This window comes from Pseudopodoces humilis, chromosome 9 (genome assembly GCF_049639895.1).
Source record: "Pseudopodoces humilis isolate 2021_Gansu_Grassland_sample_001 chromosome 9, ASM4963989v1, whole genome shotgun sequence".
Lineage (NCBI taxonomy): Eukaryota > Metazoa > Chordata > Aves > Passeriformes > Paridae > Pseudopodoces > Pseudopodoces humilis.
In genome coordinates, this window is record NC_142208.1 from 31,060,938 (window position 1) to 31,079,891 (window position 18,954).

The following is an 18,954-nucleotide window of genomic DNA, read 5'->3' on the forward strand; positions in this document are numbered from 1 at the left end:
CTTTCACCTGCACAGGAAACCAGGCTAAATCCTACCTGTCAGGAAAGGCAATTTAATTAACAGAAAAAACATGATGTCTTGCCAACTAAATTCAATCACTAAAAGGCTTTTCCTTGTCAGTCCAGACTGTTCTCTTTCCAGCTGGATGCTTGTCGACCCTGCAGCAGCTCAAGTGAATCTTGAATCACTAGCCCATGATAATTTCTGTGAAATGCAGCCCCCTCTGTTTCTTAGCAGGGTACGCCCCCACAAAAATGTCTAACTTAAGTTAGATATGCCTTCGAAATTTCCTTTCATTAATTTTTTCATCTACTTGCTGACCTTTTTCGTTAGCTCTGCTGAGTACATGGTTGGCTGCCAGCTCCAGCAAAATTAAAGAAACACCCCCCCCCCCCATTCTTCGTGCCTTTGTTTACATTCTCTCAGCTACAAACCCCATCTGTATCACTTCCTCAACTTACAAGAGTAATTTTCCTGCAGGACCTTATTAACATCTGTGTCCCCTGTGTCTGAATCAGCTGCTTTTGTTGATTTGGAAGAGACTCTGGCATATGCTACAGGGAACATATGGTCTAAGTGTGCCTTTCTGTTGCAAAACTGAGAGTGAAATTCCTCTGCAGACTGGAAGCAGAATAAATGGCTGATATTATGCCTTTTGAGGCTACTGCTGACATTGGTGGGGCTGAGCAGAGGTTTTATACCAGAGATCATGAGAGGCAGCAGAGGTAGGAAACATGGCCAGGGACGGGCACCGCAGTTCAGGACTGATGTGAGATGAGCAAAGTTTGGGATTTGTTGCTTAGAAAACAAGTGAGTCAGAAATGGTGATGGCAATAGAGACATCTGCAAGTAAATGCTCTGGGTGGGAAAATGATTAATTTATAATATTTAGGAGTCAAAAGCACACAACAGAGGGGACAGAAAAATGGCTGTGATGGAGCAGTGTGGTTCTGACAGCAAGGGACACACAGGATGGAAGAGCTGCAGGAATGAAGGAGCAAGTGTCAGCAATTATTTGGTTTGTCAGTGTGACAAACAAAACCCCCTGTCAAAAGATGAATGACCATCAGTGTCAAGCAGTATCAGGAGATCTTTGATCCTGCCTTGAGCTAGGAGGAGATCTTAGCTGTGCTCAGGAGTGTGAAGAGGCAGAGGTCTTTTTGAAAGAAGAGATACTTCAGTAAATAAGCATCTTCCTCTGAGGGATTCATGCTTTGAATTCCTCTAAGCAAATAGCTTTGCAGAAGGTAACTTCTGCGTTTGAGGGACACTGTGCATTCACTCTTCCACTCAGAGTAACTATCAACAGGCATCTGTGGCTGCTCCTGTGACTGTCAGATGACTACAAGTGGTGTAATTGTGAAGCACAGCTACCTCAAACCAAACCCACTGAGTGCAGGACGTGCTGATAGTGCATCCATGAGAAAGCCACTGTTGTAAACCTCACAGACACCCTCTTTGCCTTCAGGTGGACTTCTAAGTGAAACTGAGGACTGAGACACGCATTTGCAAAGTGCCGAGAAAGTTCAAGCCAGCTGAATCCGAAGAACAACGCCTGTCCACACCCTCACTTGAGAAGCATTATTTTTGCTGTTTATCAACCCTAACCTCGAATTATCAGTCACAGAGCAGGGATTTTTGGGGAGGAGCTCTGATCGTTCTCTGCACGGGGCAGCGGGTCGGAGTCGCCTTGCGAGAACGCCGGAGAGCTGCGGGCTCCGCAAGGACGGGCTCGGGGTGCGGCAGGGACCGGCCGGGGCAGGAGGGCAGCTCGGGCTGCTACATTCAGCCTCGGTGCCCGTGGCGAGCAGCCCCGCCCTCCCTGCACGCCGTCCCGGGGACGCCCGCGGCTCCCGGGGCGTTCCCAGCGAGCCCTTCCCGGTACCCCGGGGGTCTGCCGAGCCGCGCTGGACACAGCCAGAAGTTTCCAGCCCGCGGCTCCTTCGCCGTCCCCCGCCCTCCTCCGCCTCGGCGTCCCGCCCCTCGTCCCTCCCCCGCCACCGCCCCCCTCGCCGCCGTTTCCAGACAGTTCCAGCCCCGCGCCCCCGCCCCCCGGCCCGCGGCGGATAAAGCGGCCGGCGCGGCCCCCCCGGCCCTGCCCCGTCATGAGCGCCGCCGCGCAGAGCCCGCCGCCGCCGCAGATGGACGGCAGCGCCGAGCCGCTGCCCCCCGGCTGGGAGATCAAGATCGACCCACAGACCGGCTGGCCCTTCTTCGTGGATCACAACAGCCGCACCACGACCTGGAGCGACCCGCGCCTGCGGGCAGCGCCGCAGGTAGGGCGGGCGGGGGTGCCCGGGCCGGCTGTCCCGGCGGGGCGAGGGGGGTTGGGGGCCGCGCTCCCCCCGCGCGTGGCGATGCGGTGAGGGCAGGAGCTGCCTTTTGTCTCTGACGCACTGCAGTCCCTTTTTTGTGCATTCAATCATTTGATACCTCGGCCCTGTAATGTTTATTTAAAGTTGGTTAAGTCCGCCCGGCCTGCCAGGGGAGAGGCGAAGCTGATTTATTTTTCAGCCGAGAGCTGCCCGGACGTTGGATGACTTTAAAAAAAGAAGAGATCCGGCCCGGACTCCGACTTCTTTTTTCTTTCCCCGTTTTCTTTTTCACGGTCCCAAACTCTGGCGGCAGCTGCCGCTCCGGTTTTGTTGGGAAGCGCGCTCGGGGAAAAGGCGCATCTCAGTCCAAATATGTCCATGGAAGGAGAGGCGAGGAGGGGAGAGCGGCCGGGGCTCTGCCGGGGCCCTGGGGAATGACCCTTTCGGGTCAGCCTCTCTGGCTTTTGGGGAATACAGCCCGTTCCTCGGGGCTGTGCAGCCCTCTGACCCCGCAGCGAGGCGGCTGTGGGCAGAAAGTGCTGGAAACTTGAGCCAAGTAGGATTTGCCCGGTGGGAAAGCAATTCCCCGGGGTCTCGGCGCGCTTCTCTGCGCGGAGCATCGCGTAACCCCAGGCACGCCGGGCTGCCCCGCGCTCCCCGGGTGGCCCTCCCGGCCGGGGGCCCGGGCACGGGGCTCCGCGGGGCTGGACTGGAGCCCGGGGCTGGCGGGCGCCGGGGAGGGGCCGCGCCGGGGAGCGGCGGGCGCGGAGCCGGGGGAGCCCTGGCGAGCCGGGGGACAGCAGGCACGGAGCCCTGGTGAGCCGGGACACGGATCCGGGGAGCCCTGGCGAGCCGGGGGACAGCAGGCACGGAGCCCTGGTGAGCCGGGACACGGAGCCGGGGAGCCCTGCCCAGCCGGGGGACAGCAGGGTCGGGGCTGCGAGGTCTCGCAGCAGCGGGGAAGGAGCTGCTGGTTGCGGGATGCGGCCGCACCGGGTCTCTGTTGGAAGTGTTTCTCCCCTTGCCTTACGTACAACGTGAGGAGCGAAGCGCTCAAGAAGCTTTAATTATTTTATGAACTTACCGTTTCTTAAAATAGTAATTGCCCGGTTTGCGAGCGCAGACCGCGACTGAAAGCTCGGTGTGAGAGCAACTGGCCTTGAAAAGGAAGGGACGTACTTCTCCGTCATAAATTAACCCCGTTTGCAGCTCTTTAAGTGCTAGATCATTTGAGCTATAAATAAATTCTAGCAATAACACACAGAAGTCTTAGAAAAATGTAGTTTGATAATAAGAATATTGAGACTTACAGAGGAAAAAGTGTTTTCTCTCCTTTTTGGAGGCACCTGCTAACCCTGGCTGTTACGGTAGTAAAAATAAAAATAGTGTGGTTTTTATAACCATGGAATGTACTTGAGAAGAAAAGTGTGCTGTTTACTCGAAGGCTTTTGTTCCAGGAATACCACTTGAGATTAACCCATTTAACAGAACAGTCAGATTCAAGCTGCTTTCAATAATTGTGTGAAGAGAGTTGGAAGCTGTCTGATGGATCAGCCCTCTGCTTGAGTGTGTGCCTGAAACAAAACAAATTTTCACCCCAATCTCGTGTGAAATCTGTGCTGATGGAAAGTGCCTCTGTGCCTCTTCTGCCAATTGCAAGGGCTGTCACAGGTACGAAAAGCTGCATCTGCTTTTGTACAGCTTTTGTGGGATACAAACAGGAAAATTTGTTATTCCTGGCTGTAAGTAGGAATTTGTGCTTTGGGTTTGTTCACTGGGAGACAAAGAAATGCCTCTAGAGATGAACTGTTGATTTTTGGGAGTTTTAGCTAAAAAAGTCCTCCAAATGATGGTGGTAGAAGTTGTGTGTAACTGCTCTCACAGAGCCATTTATCAGAGCCTCGAGTTAAATGTGTCTGCTGGAATTTGTGGACAGCTGCTGAAATCATTAGCTTGTTGAGTACCACTGTATTTCACAAGGACAGGTATTATTTAGCAGAAGAATCAGTCCCAAGGAAAATATGTCTTTTCCTAAATTCCCTTAGCTAGGCAATGCCAAGGAAGGCAAATTACCCACGGACACTGAATTTCAAATTCAGCAAGGATTTTTGAAGACACCAGACTTCTGTTAATACTTAAATGGGTAGGAAGGGCATAACCACAGATAAAAGCAAAAGAAGAGATTGGATGGGGCGAGCTTTCTGATTTTCTTCATTCTCAGTCTCACTCAAATGAGAGCTTGGGGCTTTTAAAGGTGATCTGAGAATCACAAAAGCTGACTGCATGTGCCAGACTTCATGCACCTTTTCAAGGATGATTGTACAAAGATCAAATTTGAGATGACTCCATTACTGCATTACTTTCACTGAAATCTGATGATGAAATTAGCAGGTTTTTTACCGCCTTTGAGTTGGTCTTGCGCTCTATCCACCAATATTCTGTCTGTGAGTGTTCCCTTTTCTGAAGAGATTAGGCAATGAAATGAGGAATTACACTGGAAGTGGACAATGACTGGAGCACAGATCTAGGGCTAAGTGAGCTTTTCCAGCTAGGTGAGAATATAGTAGAGACAGTGTCATAATAAAGTCCTGTTGTTCCCAAGTGCTTGATCTTGGTCTTCTCACTTACTCTAGGCTTAACATCAGTAGCCATGCTGACTGCAGTAATCTGTGCCAGACGCATAATCAGGTAAAAGTTGAAGTGGCTCTTCAGAAATTTTAACCCATGACAAAGCCATTTTAAAGCAACGAAACCAGACCTTGATTTTGCATTTAACTCTGTATTTTAGGTGCATTCATGAATTCTGATGGCTTTCTGTTATTTCTTCATTCAATCTGGCCTTTTTTGATTTTTACCCACATGAAGAATGGGTGTTCTTCTACTGCATGTTTGCTTCTGTTGTGTGTAAGAAATCACTGCAGCATAAGGATGGATTGGGGAGCCCTTCTTGAAAAAGAGGAAAAAAAAATCTCATTTTGTTTCAGTGAGAAGTAAGGGATGACTTTGCAAATTACAAGAAAATATATATTAATGAAGCTTCTTAGTAGCCTAATAATTTTCTTTCAAGGATCTGATTAGTTAACAGTAAAGACATTTAAGGAGTAAGATATAATCAATACTGTGAAGATGTATATACATCTAGTAAAAATGTGTTTACTAGCAATGCCACTCTTCCTTTTTTTTTAATAGAATTACTCATTTCCTATGCTTGTTTGTTGTAGTTACTTTCTGTGCTAACTTAGGGTATCACAGATCTGCAAACTTCCTGCAGGATTGTCTTACAACATTAAATTATTAACTTGGTGTTCCCCAAAGTGTCAATAAAAATAGATTGCATTTAAAGAAGAAAACAAAGAAGGTTTGTATAGGTATTTATCGATGCCCCTTCTATGTGTTGTTTCCACATGCAGTAAATCCCCTGGGAAATAATGCAGCTAAAAATAAACCAAAGGAATTGACTCTGCTGAGCTTCACTACAGATATTGAAGGGATCAATAGCTCACTGGTGCCTTGGGTTTGAGATAAAAGCTGCAGCAGCCAGGCACGAGTCAGGGAGCAGCCATAAAAGTGATCTATGATAAGTATTGGCTGCAGCAATGACTGCACAGGCCTAAACAAAGGAAGAAGAAGCCATCTCAGCCTGCTGCTGATGCTTCATTGAGGAACAACTGACCACCTAATTTTCCATCCTCTCCCTTCATGGCTGTTGCATCTCTTTTCTCTCTGCTTCCCCAAATAAGTCTGAAGTCACTCAATTCACATCTCTTTAGCAGTGGGCTTATTTTTGAGCACTGACTTCTCATGGTCAAGTTGACTGAAAAATCCTTGGTGTAGACCAAATTAGAAATTGCACTGAGAGGTCAGAACAGCCTCTCTGAAGCTGTACCTCTCCAAGTGGTTCCCTTCAGGGGAAGGGAATGTGAGGTCAGCTTAGTAACAATTAAAGTCTCTTCTACCTGCAGTGTTTTTACATTCCTAATGCTGATGTGCATTCTGTCAGGCTAATAAGTTAGTTACTGGATTAAAAAAGCACTGCACAGAAAAGGCTTAATAGGTAGGAGTGGTAAAATTGTCAGTAGGGGATTTTTTGGAGGGTTGTGTCCTGGCCTTGCCCAGACTCCCTGCAGCTGCTTCGTGCAGTTATTTAAAGCCCCCTCAACAGAGCATGGTGAGCAGGGAGTTAACTAATGGACATATCAATTAACCTGAAAATAAGGGGTGAATCTAATCAGAAATAAGAGACAGGAACACAAAGAAATGATAGGAGTTAATGCAAGAGGAAAAGCTGAGAAGGTGTTGCAGGGCTCTGTGTAACTCCTGGCACGGTGTGCCTCTTATCTAAAGGACAAAGGAAGAATACCTGTGCCAGGTGGCAGCATTCTTACCTAGGAACTGTATTTTTAACACTTGTATGCACAGGCAGAACTTTTCCATGACTATGTGGCAAAAATAGAATTGTTCCCACTTGAGCCATGATAAGGCAGGTAACAATCCGATATGCTTTGGGGTGTGCAGACAGTGTCACTCTGTAGGTGAACTGTGGTCTCCCTTCATGTCAAGGTAAATGTAAATGAGAAGAAATGGCTCGTTCACACAGATCACATTACTTAGTTACAGGCAAAAGGAGAAAATCTTAAATATGTCGTAGAAGCTGCTGGTTTGATTATTTTTATTTTTCCTTCTTGATTTTACAGACAGGAAAGTCAGGCATGGGGTGAGGAAGAGACTTGTGTGACATCACCCAGTAGGTCAGGTAGCACGAAAGTGTGTTTTTTATGGCTGATGGCAAAGCCTTATAATTAATAAATGGGGTGCTAGGTAGCAAGTGCTTTTACAGTGTTGGAAAAATGTTCTTTAAGGAAGTGAAGTCAAAAAACTTCTGTGTATAAAATGAAATTTTAGATGAGAATAGGAAGCCTGACTATAAACTGAAATTCACAGCCCACTCTTCAACCATTATCTGCTTGTTCTCCTTATTTTAATGGGGCAATAAAATCAATATTTTAATTGTTTTTCTAATTTTTGAGGTTTGTGCTTTCTGATGTATTTCAGATTCCTGGGTCATAACTAATAGGAAAGCAACAGTTTGACCACCTGCTTCTTGGGTAATGATGCAGCAAACAGAAATAACTGAATAAAGTGTCATTCTCAGTACCCTTGACAAGGATATTTCTGTTAGTGCTCTAAAGGGCTTTTCTCTAACTCCATCCACTAAAGCTGGTGGGGTGGGTGGTGATCCCAGCTCTCCTAAGAGCACTCTGCTCCTCGGAGCAGTCATTGTTTCTTTCTCAGACATGTTCAATTTGGCCCATCAGGTGCTTTTCGTGCCGACTTCCACTCACGGCCACACAGGGCAGGTGTTGTCATGTCTGTACCAAGGCATTTTAGCTGAAGAAAGAATCCTCCTAATGATTAAAGGAGGACAGGTTTTGTTCCTGGAACAAGATTGATCTGCAAGATAGCAAACATATTTGCTCCAATAAGGCTCCTCCTTTTTTTTCCTTTCTGAAAAGCTTAGGATTAGTTTTCTCCTTCAGTTTTTAATCGTGTTTATTTATTTCTAATGGCATTGGTTAGAGTGAATGTTAATGTAAATACTTGTATAATACAATTTGATAATTACAAGAGAGAACAAAAGGCCTGTTTGCCTTGTGTATGTGTATGTTGGGAAATAAAACTCAGCATTCAGCAAATAGAACATCAAAAGCAGCTTGCCCTGTAATTGGGTTACATGATGCGACTGACACGAAGTTCTACTGAGACAGCTCATGCAACTAAGCTTATTCATGCTTTCCTTCAGTCATTAGCTAATGATATCTTGCTCAAATGTCTATGTGCTCAGTCTATATATTTAAGCACAAATTGTGAGCAGAAGGGTGAGAATGCAAATGTCTGCAGCAGCTGAGGCAGGGCTGTAAGAAATTTAGAGTCAGCACTGAGAGTAAATCACTGCGTACTTTCCAACTTGTGTAGTTCTCTGGGAAGTGTTAGTAAAACCCAGCTCGTGCTGATGTTGTGCTGTTACTGTGTTCAAACACACAGCACAGGTGAGGAACTTCGGAGAAATACTTGGGATATGTTGATTTCTATTGGTAGCAAAGGTAGTGTAGCACTTGTAGTTTATGCAGCAGAGAAGAAAAGGAGATCTGGCCAATAGTAAAGTAGATGTGGAATCTAATTCCAGTGGTTAAAATTTGCCTTTCTGTGACAAAAAAAAAAGAAATTGGTATTTTCTTTAATAAATAGAATAGTTACTTCATTCTTAATTTGAATACTGGGTACCACTGGCTTTTTTGATTATTAATGGCAGTTTCTGATAAAATACAGGTTTGAGCAAGTGTGTGAACAAAACTTGGTTGTTATGTCACTCATTCAGGTTATATTGCTGTATTTGATTGTGGAAGAACAGAATCATGCTATTCCCTTCTTCCTAAACATATAGTATTTGGGCTTAAAGTTGTGAAAGGTGTGCTCTCAAGTAAGATTTTGTCAGGTACTGATATTTTCTCAGTCATTAGAGCAACCAGAATAATTGTTTGCATGGTAGTCTATAGCAGCAGTTTACAAGTTCAGAATGACAGGAGTTAGTGGACCATCTATTTGCATACAGAAAAGTTGTTTAATCTCTTGGCAGTGTTGGTAAATTTTGTTTTCCCCTTGCTAGATAATATTTACAAAGCAGGTACAATTTAAATACTTGCACTGCTGCTCTGCAAGAGCTATAGGGGTGCTGCCTCTCTGAGTAACATGTGCTTTAGAGACTGGATTGACTGTACTGCAAATAACATCAGTGCAGGTTAAGAAAAATGCAAGAGTGCAATGGCAGCAAAGGAGGCTTTTAGACTTTATTCTGTAGACCATTTTAATATTTGAGGAATGACAAAGGTATTATGTAAGGAGTCTCAAAAGGGAGATTCTGAACTTGATAAAACTATTCAAGTCACTTAACATGAATACAGAATATTTTGACAAATTTAATTTGAACGGCAGAGATGTCTGAAAAACTGCAGTGGCAGTGTGCTGGCATCAGCAGTGACTGAATTTGCAGGTTTCTGTGTTTGAGTCTGGAATAACACTTGAGCAGACTTGGGGCACACTAGGAGTTATCCATTATCCACTCCAGACAGTGCAGCTGTACAGGGAATCCTGGTGCAAGGTTGTGCTTTTGCTGTTGCTTTTTTCATTCCAGTGACTCGTGGCTTCAGAACTCGCTTAAAATGGGAACAAGCTGGAGGATTTTAGTGTCGGTCCCGACAGTGCCCTTCCCATGGGAAGCCAGCAGTAGGATGTGGGGATATGAAGTGTTTTTTCCAGTTGCACAACTCATGCTGGCTGCACCTTTATTTATCCTGGTGATGGCCTCACAACAGAAACGCTCGTCCTGGTCCGGAGAGGTGTGAGTGCTGTCACTGCTCCTGAGCAGATCTTCAGGCACAGCTTCCTGAAGAACTGTCCCTCCTGCAGCTGGGCCAAGCCTCTCACTTGCCTGGATGTGATGACTTACCTCAGCACCTCCTGGATTTGGGTGTTGTGGTCCTGCAGGTATTTCAGGCTACCCAAAATGTCGACTAGAACTGTTGTGAAAATTTCTGAGCTTTTCAAGACAGTTTTTGCATTTTTGTGCTCCCTCCTTTCGAGGGATACTCTCTCTTCAAGGTAAATTGTGTGATCACAGCTGGGATTGCTGATAGTTGATCCTATACTTATTGAAAATTAGTTGATACTCTGCTGCTTGTAGCTGCTCTGAATTTTAAGGCACTAATTGTTTCCTTAGAAGAGGGCAGGATAAATTCGCTTCTGTTTGTTATAATGCAGAAACCTGAGTTGGGTTCCTATTTTTTTGTACTTAAACCAGGAAGGATAATGGACTAGGACTTGCCATTCATTTCTTGGTCATTTTTCTTTGTGCAGGTTGGAGTTAAATTTGAACTCTGGACTTTTTCCAGGTAACAGGTTTGTTAATGTAACAAGCAAGAACTGTATGTGATAGAAGACAAGTAAAAAATGGCTACTTTTTGTTGTGCTGGCTGTGCTGTGGAATTAAAGCATTGGGAGGGAATCTGTGAATTTCTTTAACATAGTGTTAAGATGAGTTTTTCAGAGCTTGATTCCACTCTTCCCCATTGCCACCGTGTTCCCAGGCACACCTGAGCTTCTTCTGAAGTCTTCCAGAACCTGTTTGCCCAGGCTGGAAACACAGGCTTTCCTGTGCAAAACAGAGCTGCTTTGGCCAGAAGTTTGGAGACAGGGACATTGGGATCTGCACACACACACCAGATACAGACACAAACCACTGGCAGCATCTCCCTGAACCTGGGGCCTCCTTCCTGGTGTCATTCCCCAGTGATGGGAATTTCAGAATACCCGGATTGTCCATGTTTGTGATTGTACCACAGTGGGAAGAAAAGAAACAGGGAAGAAAGAATGTTAAAGATATGGTGATACAAACAGGCTAATGTGGCAACTGTTTGTAGAGTCTAGGATTAATTAAGGGTTGAAGGGGACAATGTATATGAGGAAGTGCAATTGTGATGAGAGCACCTTTCCTAAACCTGATCTGTGCCTCGGAGCCACTGATGGTGGGAAAAACAAGGACACTGCATTTGTTCTTTTACCAAGGGCTGTTCCAGTATGACTGCACAGTTGAGGCCTCTGTGGTTAGATCTGACTATAGGGAAAAAAGCCTGTAACAAACAACCAGTTTGAAGTATTAACTTTCCACAGGAGCAGCACAAGTTGTCTGGAGCTGTAAGAATACGTGAGAAATCATGAGAGTGTAGTCTATTAAAAAAAAAAGAGAACAACAAAACAAAACCCCCCAAAGTATTGACAGAAGCTTTACTTCATTTATAAACTGGATGCTTTGAAAAAGCAGTTCAGCCTGATTTTTTGCTTTGGGTTTAGGCTGCCTCTTTTGTATTTCCTAGCAGAGCTTAAGTTGCAGTGGCAGATTTCTCAGATGGCTGAGAAGGTTCAAAACAAGGGCAGCCTTACAGGTCTGAACATGAAGACAAGGAAAGGGAAACGCATGGTTGGGTTCTTTGTGGGGGGTTCATGGAGTGTGGGGAGAGTGGGACACTGACCATGTTGAATGATTTATCATTGTATGTTAGACCAGAAAACTTGGAGGTCTTATTCCCAAATGGAGCCATTAAAGACAATGCAGATCCCAAAACAACTTTTCTCCTTTTGGGCAGTTCTGTACCCAGGTGGAGCGGAGCAGCTTTGGGTGACAACCTCCTCATGCCCGAGCACCTGTAGGAGCTGCTGGCCCACCCAGCTCCTAAACCCTTCCCAGCACTGACCCTTCCCTCAGAGCCGCTGGAAGTGAGGGAATCTCCTTTTTATAGCGGTGGGAGCCGTGGCTGCTCGGGTTTCTGCGGTGGGGACACAGCCGAGCAGCTGGCGCTCGCAGCATGCCCGGACTCAGTGCAGCACCAAGGTGCTGCTTCCTGCTGGGAATCGTGCGCTCCCCTCCCGGCACAAGCTCCGACACACGCTCTGCTCCGGCCCAGCCACGTTGTTGTCAGCTGAGCACGCCTCAGATTTATTTTCCAGCAAATGCCATTTGCTGACATGATGGTGCATCCCTCCAGATCCCGGCAGAGCTGTGGGGCCAGGGTTGTGCTGGTGGGAGGTGAAAGGGTGAGTGTTTGTTGGTGTGTGGGGTTCTGAAAGCCCCTGGACAGTCTGCATGGAGAAGAGGAATGTGGTTTCCTGGTAGGGTGAATTTAAAATGACTCATCTGTGGATCCTGGTGCAGACGTTGGCATGAGATCATCCTTGTTCTGCAGCTGGGAAAGCCAACTTCAGATTTCTTCTCTCTGCGAACTTTCTAGGCCTGGCTCTCCTCTATGTCTCTTCTAGAATTCTTCCTTTGTGAAGGATTTTTTTTTTTTTTTAATAATGGGTAAAAGGAAATGGAACAGTGGTATTCAGACTTTGAACTTGTTCCTTTCTGTGTTTTTTGTTCTCATTAGTTTACATAAAGAACAGCCTCTGTTCTCTGCAGTTTTATTGCTAGGAGTAATTCTCAGAAATCACTTTTTCAGGTGATACTATTGTGTAGGAAGAACACTGATAATCTGGTTGACAAAACAGTGAATTCCTGATGAATTAGTATGTTAGTGTGTACAGGAGGAAAACATGAAATATTTTTGCAGCTTAAACACCCCTTTAAAAATAGGGTTTCCAACACTTGCACCATATGTCCCCTTATTAAATTCTCCTCTTACTGAATAATGACATTACCCTCTGAATGACAGAGGTGCTTGTTATATGATCTGACTTACAGATACATCTGGAACTTGGCCCTCGCGGGGGTCTCAAAATAGAATGACCGATGCAGGAAGAACTTACTAGAGGGCTTGTGAGGGCTCTTAGTACAAACCACTTCCACCCTTGCCAGAGCTTTGACATTGTCCAGTGAGTGTATTCAGACAACACAGGGATTTTTAAATCTTGCTTTTCAGCGTTTTCCTCTTTGTTAAGCTGTCATGTCTTCCCCTTCCCTCTCATTATTTACTGAACCAGATCCTCCTTAGCTGGAAGTGAATACATTTTCAGTGTACAGTGTCAGTATCTCTCTAAATAGCCAGTGGGAAGAATGATACCAACAAAATTCGTGTTTCTGTTGGGATTGTCTTCCTTGCAAGTGTCTTTTCAGATGTAGCACAGATGTGTTCTGAGAGGTGCTGAGGAAATGTCTTTGGTCCCATCGGTACTTGTTTGAATTGGGTGAGCTCCCTCTGAAGAGGGTGGGCAGGTGGCTAAGTGCTGGTGATGAATGATAAATAAGAAATCCAGGTGGAATTAGACAGGTATTTCAGAACACAAGTGAATGCTTATGAGAAGTGAGGGTGAAAGCTCCACACATAAGCAGATTTTTTAGCTTCCTCCCCTTGCCTGCAGTGTTGGCACCTGCTCTTGGCTGCCCTGCACAGGCCTGAGAGGCTCTGAGCTCCTCATACACAGCTGATGCTGCTTTTAGGACAGACCTTTAGGGCAACTTTCTCTCACTGTGTTTATTGAGCTACCAACAAGTACTCTGCACTGTTTTTCTCTTGCAGGAAGGCCAGTCCTCAGCTAATGGCCCATCTCGAGACAGCCCCAAGCAGCCAGCGGCCCGAGAAGGACACATGGGCTACCCCAAGCTCCGGGCAGGCTACATCCCCATTCCCGTTATCCACGAGGGCCTGGACGGCCGGCAGCAGCACCCCTGCTTCTCCTCCCCGCAGCCAGGGCTGCAGAGGTACAAGACAGAGGCCGTGCCTGGCCCGGGGCAGGCTCAGCCACCCCTCAGGGGGGCCTCCGGTGGCCCTGAGTCGCCGGCGAGGGGCCCGTCCGAGGCCGCGGCGGCCGATAAACAATGTGGACAGACACCGGCAGCTGCGGCGGCCCCGGCGCCGGCCACGCACGGACCTGAGGTGAGCGTCAGCATTGCTGGGCTCTGCTTGCAGTGGGCTCTGCAGCATTTATGGCCTGAATGTCACACGGGGAGCTTAGCCCAACTCACCACAGGATTGTGTTTTCCCAATGCTTCCAGAGTACTGAAAGTGCACAGTCACGGCAGCATAAATATGTATGGGTTTTTTCTAGCATCACCCACTTGTGTTCTGGAATGATTCTGCAGAGAGAAATGCAGAGCTGAGCAGGCCCTGTGGCAGGGGAGGGTTGTTTTAGCGTTTGTACGGGTTCCCCCACAAGAGGAGGATGCAGACAAGCCTCTTGTGTTCTGCACCATGAGTCAAACTGGGTGAACAAAGTGGGAGAGAGGAGTGTCCAGTCAACTAACAACCCAGGCCACTTCAGAAGATCTTTGCTTCCTAATTGCAAATTTCACTTGTATGAAATGGATTTACATATACACGGATTTAGAAGGGAATTGTAAAGTATTTTTGTCCTTTGGTGGCATGTGAAAATATTTTCAGACCATGAACTTCTTTGAAAAAAAGTCACCCTGCTTGTTTTGTTTTTCAGAAGGTGGGGTTTTTGGCCTGCTCTCTGTAGAGAATTAGCAAATTGGTATTCTTGTAATATATGGAAATACAAACCTCATTTTTATTCAAAGTAAGATGAGCAGGAAATTCAGCCTTCACCAGGCTGAAAACATATCAGGTCTGTAATTCAGCAGTGGTGGCATCTTCTCTGAAACCCATTTGGAGCCTGAAGAATGTAATTAAAATCCTTTTGGCAGGTTTCTCAGCTGTCTTGACTAGCCATGCCTGTCCATAGACAAGAAGCTCAGCTTTTCCTCTTCCCAACTCTGTACAGCTTTGCCTTGTCTGCAGAGTGGCTTTAGGAACATGTCTTCTGTGCCACTTACGTGGAGACAAGCAGGGAGGACCTCAGAACTTGCTGTTGCGTGCTCAGCAGTGCAGTGTGGGTACCAAGTGACCAGAGCCTGTATTGGGGACCCTGCACTGCACATCAGCAGTGCCACCACTAGTGCCACTGATGGGTGCTATAATGCAAATCATCATTTATTTATTCAGGGTTCCTGCTGTTCCATGGGCAGCTAAGCAGTTGATCAGCACCAAAAGAGGGGTCTTGTTCCCCTTCTCTCCTGCCTTGCCTGCTCTCTCCTCTCGCAGCTATAGTCTGGCCTTTCACAGGAGAGGGGCAAAAGGGAATTAGCCATATCAGCATTACCAAATTAATGACATGCTCTAAAAATCCCAACAAGACATACAAAATCTGTTTGTGTGGCCAGGATCAGAAGTCAGCATTGTGTGCTCTTAGGGGTTTGGGTTTGTCTCCAGCATGTAATTTGTTTGCTTAGCTTTAGTTTTCCTCAAATTTGACAGGTTTAGACAGGAACAGCCATGCAAAAGCAGAAAACATTCTGACTGAGCATCCACTCCCTGCTCATTTCAGGGCTGGGAATGCTGTAGCTCAGGTTCCTGCTTGTTATAATGATGCTCTCACAACTTGTGGTTTGTCTAGTGAGGCTCTTGGCCAAAAATCCAGGGAAATGGAGTCCTTGCATGCCGGAAACACGAGTTCAGTTTCTCTGATGACTGCCTCCTTTTCTTTTTGGAAGTGAAAAGTATTGTGAGCACACGATGATTATAACACTTAATAATGCATTTTTGTTTTCATGGCAGCCTCAGCCTCCTGGAGCCTCTGACCCTCCAACAGTTTCCCCTCAGACCTCTGGCAGACCCAACGCAGGGAGCCATCCGCTTCCTCGCGGTTATATTCCAATCCCTGTGATCCACGAAAACATGCCACGTCAGCCAGCACAAGCCTACCACCAGGCACAGAAGACCCACTACCCTGCCCAGCAGAGCGAGTTCCAAGCCCACCAGCCGGTGTTCCACAAAATCCAGCCAGAGGAGAGGGAGCCCAAGGCGGCGCGAGCGCAGTCTCCATTCAGAGTGGCTCAGAGAGGCTCCTCCAGTCGGGAGAGTTCCCCGGCCAGAGTGAGTGCCCAGATGCAGCCCCCAGCTCCCATCCGAGTGCAGACAGGAATAGACAGACCCCAGGTATGTAGAATGGGGAAGTGATTCACTTGCCAGGGACCTGAGCGTGGCTAGAGCTGAAAAGTGAGCTTGTACCAACACATACATGAAAGCACATAAAGCAATCTCCACTGCTGGATTTAAACAGACTGGGAGATCCTGAGATAAGCAGCAAGCTGCCTTTCCACCTGTCAGGACTGTGGTGTATCACTGAAATATGATTTAATGCACGATTTAATCTTCTCTTGTCAGAGTGTAATTTGGTGTAATTACACTGAGGTCACTGATGTTGCATTATGTTTATGAGAAGAAAACCAGGTCCGTGGGATTTGTGACATCTATGTAAATATACTTCACTGGTGTCTCAGAACCATTTAGGGGATAGCATCAGCTGCACAAAGTAACTTTTGCTATGAATGAAGAGGATAAGCAAAATCTAGAGCTTTTTTTTCTTCTGTCTTGAAGCATGTTCTTGGTCATAGAACCTGCTGCTCATTGAACATTTTTTCCATGTTAGAATTCTTACTAAAACTACAATTAAAAGGCTACTGGGAATTAGGCAACTGTGAGCATGTGGAAGGGGCTATGTACAGAAACAAGCCTTGATTTCCTCTCTGGAGAGTTTTCACATTAAAAATGACAGGAGCAGGATTAGGTTAATAGTTTTGAAAACCCAGGCTAGGACAAAACAAGGAAGACTCAAGATTTAATGGCATATTCTAGGTCAGTGCTAATTTATTTTTGTGGGTGAGAGTTTGCACTCCCTAGTCAAATTTTATATTTAACAGGTAAAGCAGTGACAGATTTTCAGTGCAGGCCATTTATATACTTGTTTTAAATAAAATACAGGTATTTTACTCCAGCCATTTAAATCCATGAGAGCTGGATTTAATATCTTTCAAAATCACTGTTTATGTGCCCAAGTAAGTAAAGGGGGTATCAGGGAGAGGAAAATGCAGATCTCATAAATTTCAGTTTTCTGCTAAGATTTCAAAACTAATCTCAATTTCAAGAGGTTTTGATGATTTAAAACTGGAGTAATCCCAAGGATAGTCTATAATTGCTAGTGTAATAAGATTGACACAGTAACCTCTTGCATGTAAATAGGTTAAAGATTAAAAATAAACTCTAACAAAAAAAGGAACATCCTGAAAACTGGAATAGGATAAGAATAGCCCAAAAGGTGATTAAAAGTCAGTGAAGTTGTAGGCTTTTCAAGAAAGATGAGCCCTTAATTAGTGAAAAAGGGGATGGAGTCTTGACTGTGTTACAGTCCAGCTGCAAGAAATCTCATTGACTGAAGTTAGGTGAAGGCTTTGCTCAAAGGTCCCGTCTTTTAAACCTGCTTATGGGGCTGATTTTATTGAGCATAGGCAGGATTTGGTGGGTTGAAATTTAATGTTTGAGAGAGTTGATTTGTAACAATAATAGCTGTTCATCACAGTGCCATTTTTCAGTTTAAAACAGTAAAATTCAGCCACGCTCAGGGAAGATTAATCACCTTGTGTGTGTGAAATTGCCCTGCTAAGAGTACAGAAAATTAGATGTTAGTGTACTTGTTCTTTAGAGGGAAATAAGGAGCATTGTGTCTGAACACAAAACTTGCCTTGCTCACCAGGTTTCTCAGCAACAAGTCCCAGCTCAGGAGCCACCAAGACCAGCCCCTCCTCCTGAAATCAAACCTGACAACAAAGCAGCCCCGCCGCCTGAAACAGAGGTGCCCTCCACATATATCCCAATTCAGGTCACCCACCAAGAACCAGATCCTAAACTACCACCCCAGAAGCCTCCAGCCATGGCAGAGAAAGCTGATAAAAAAGCTCCTTCCCCAGCTAAGGCTGCTCCCCCCCAGGAAAGGCCTCCTCCTGAAGAAGTGGCGCCACCAAAGACGATGGAAACAGAAGAACCTCAAAAGCATCCTGGTGTTTTGAAAGTGGAAGCAATTCTGGAGAGAGTACAAACACTTGAGCAGGCAGTCAACTCCTTTGAAGGCAAGAAAACTGACAAAAAGTACTTGATGATTGAAGAGTATTTGACCAAAGAGTTGCTAGCCCTAGACTCAGTGGACCCTGAGGGTCGTGCGGATGTGCGCCAGGCCAGGAGAGATGGTGTAAGGAAGGTCCAGACCATTTTGGAAAAACTTGAACAGAAAGCAGAAGATGTCCCAGAACCTGTTCAAGTTGATGGACTTCAGCCAAATTTGCCAGAGCCTAAGCCCCCGCAGGAGATCATGGAGATTGAACCTGTGGTAGTCAAGAGCAAGGGAGATAGCAGTAATAAAAATTCTAAAGAGGAAACCAAAACAGAAAGACATCAGCCTGAAACTAAGGAAGAAGTGTTTACCAATCTCGCCACCACAACAAACACATCCAATAACCCAACTGAACCATAGCCACGTGCTGAAATTAGGATCTCTCAGACTTTATAACTTAGTGTGTTTAAGTGAATTTTAAGTTGCATGCATTTCCAGAGCTCTTTTCAACTGGTTTTAATTAACATAGCAGCTTGGGACACCGTAAACACTTTGTAGGGAAAGGAGGGAGCTAGAAAGAAAGTGATGCATTTATCCTTTATTCTTACACTATGTAAAAGACATGTTTCAGAAATAAACCCTGTACATTAATTGCTTTTAGATCAGCTGAATGGAAAAGAGAAATGACTTCAGGGTTAATATTGATGCGTGTTGTTTAAGGTGTATTCTTTTGCAGGTGATTTTTGTAAAATCAGTGGCCTGCATTGTCAGAATACCAGTCCTCCTACAAGTATAGCCACTCTTAACAGTAATGTTTTTACTTTTAATGTTCACAGTTGGGCACTTTAATGATGGATAGAAGGTGTGTAAGAAACTGTAGGGATATTTATATGTGTGCAGGACTTCAATGCTATATTTTAAGAGGGAAATAAAATAATATGGAAGCCTAATTTAGTCTTGTGATTTTATAAACTGGAACTGTAGAGGCAGTAAATGGTTTTAAATACGCTCTTCTGAACACTGATATTTATTAGTGCAGCATTATAGTTGAAGCCTGACAGCTGTTTTCTCATCAAGGCCAAAACATGCCTTTCTCTACTGATGTCCTCCCTTCTGATGTTGTTGCTGTGTCACATCTATGAATTGAAAAAGGAATTTGGATGAGCATTTTTGCCCCCTCACCTTGGAAGTCACCATTTAACAG

General features: G+C 45.6%; 1 protein-coding gene across 1 annotated transcript; it reads left to right on the forward strand.

The window, feature by feature from the left end:
• The first annotated feature begins 2,068 nt into the window (after positions 1-2,068).
• On the forward strand, positions 2,069-18,700 carry BAG3 (BAG cochaperone 3). The gene is made up of 4 exons (XM_014250293.2): positions 2,069-2,276; positions 13,385-13,741; positions 15,422-15,802; positions 17,397-18,700. Exons 1-4 carry the CDS (start codon positions 2,106-2,108, stop codon positions 18,168-18,170), a joined length of 1,683 nt encoding a protein of 560 aa, XP_014105768.1. The 5' UTR covers positions 2,069-2,105; the 3' UTR covers positions 18,171-18,700.
• Positions 18,701-18,954: the final 254 nt, after the last annotated feature.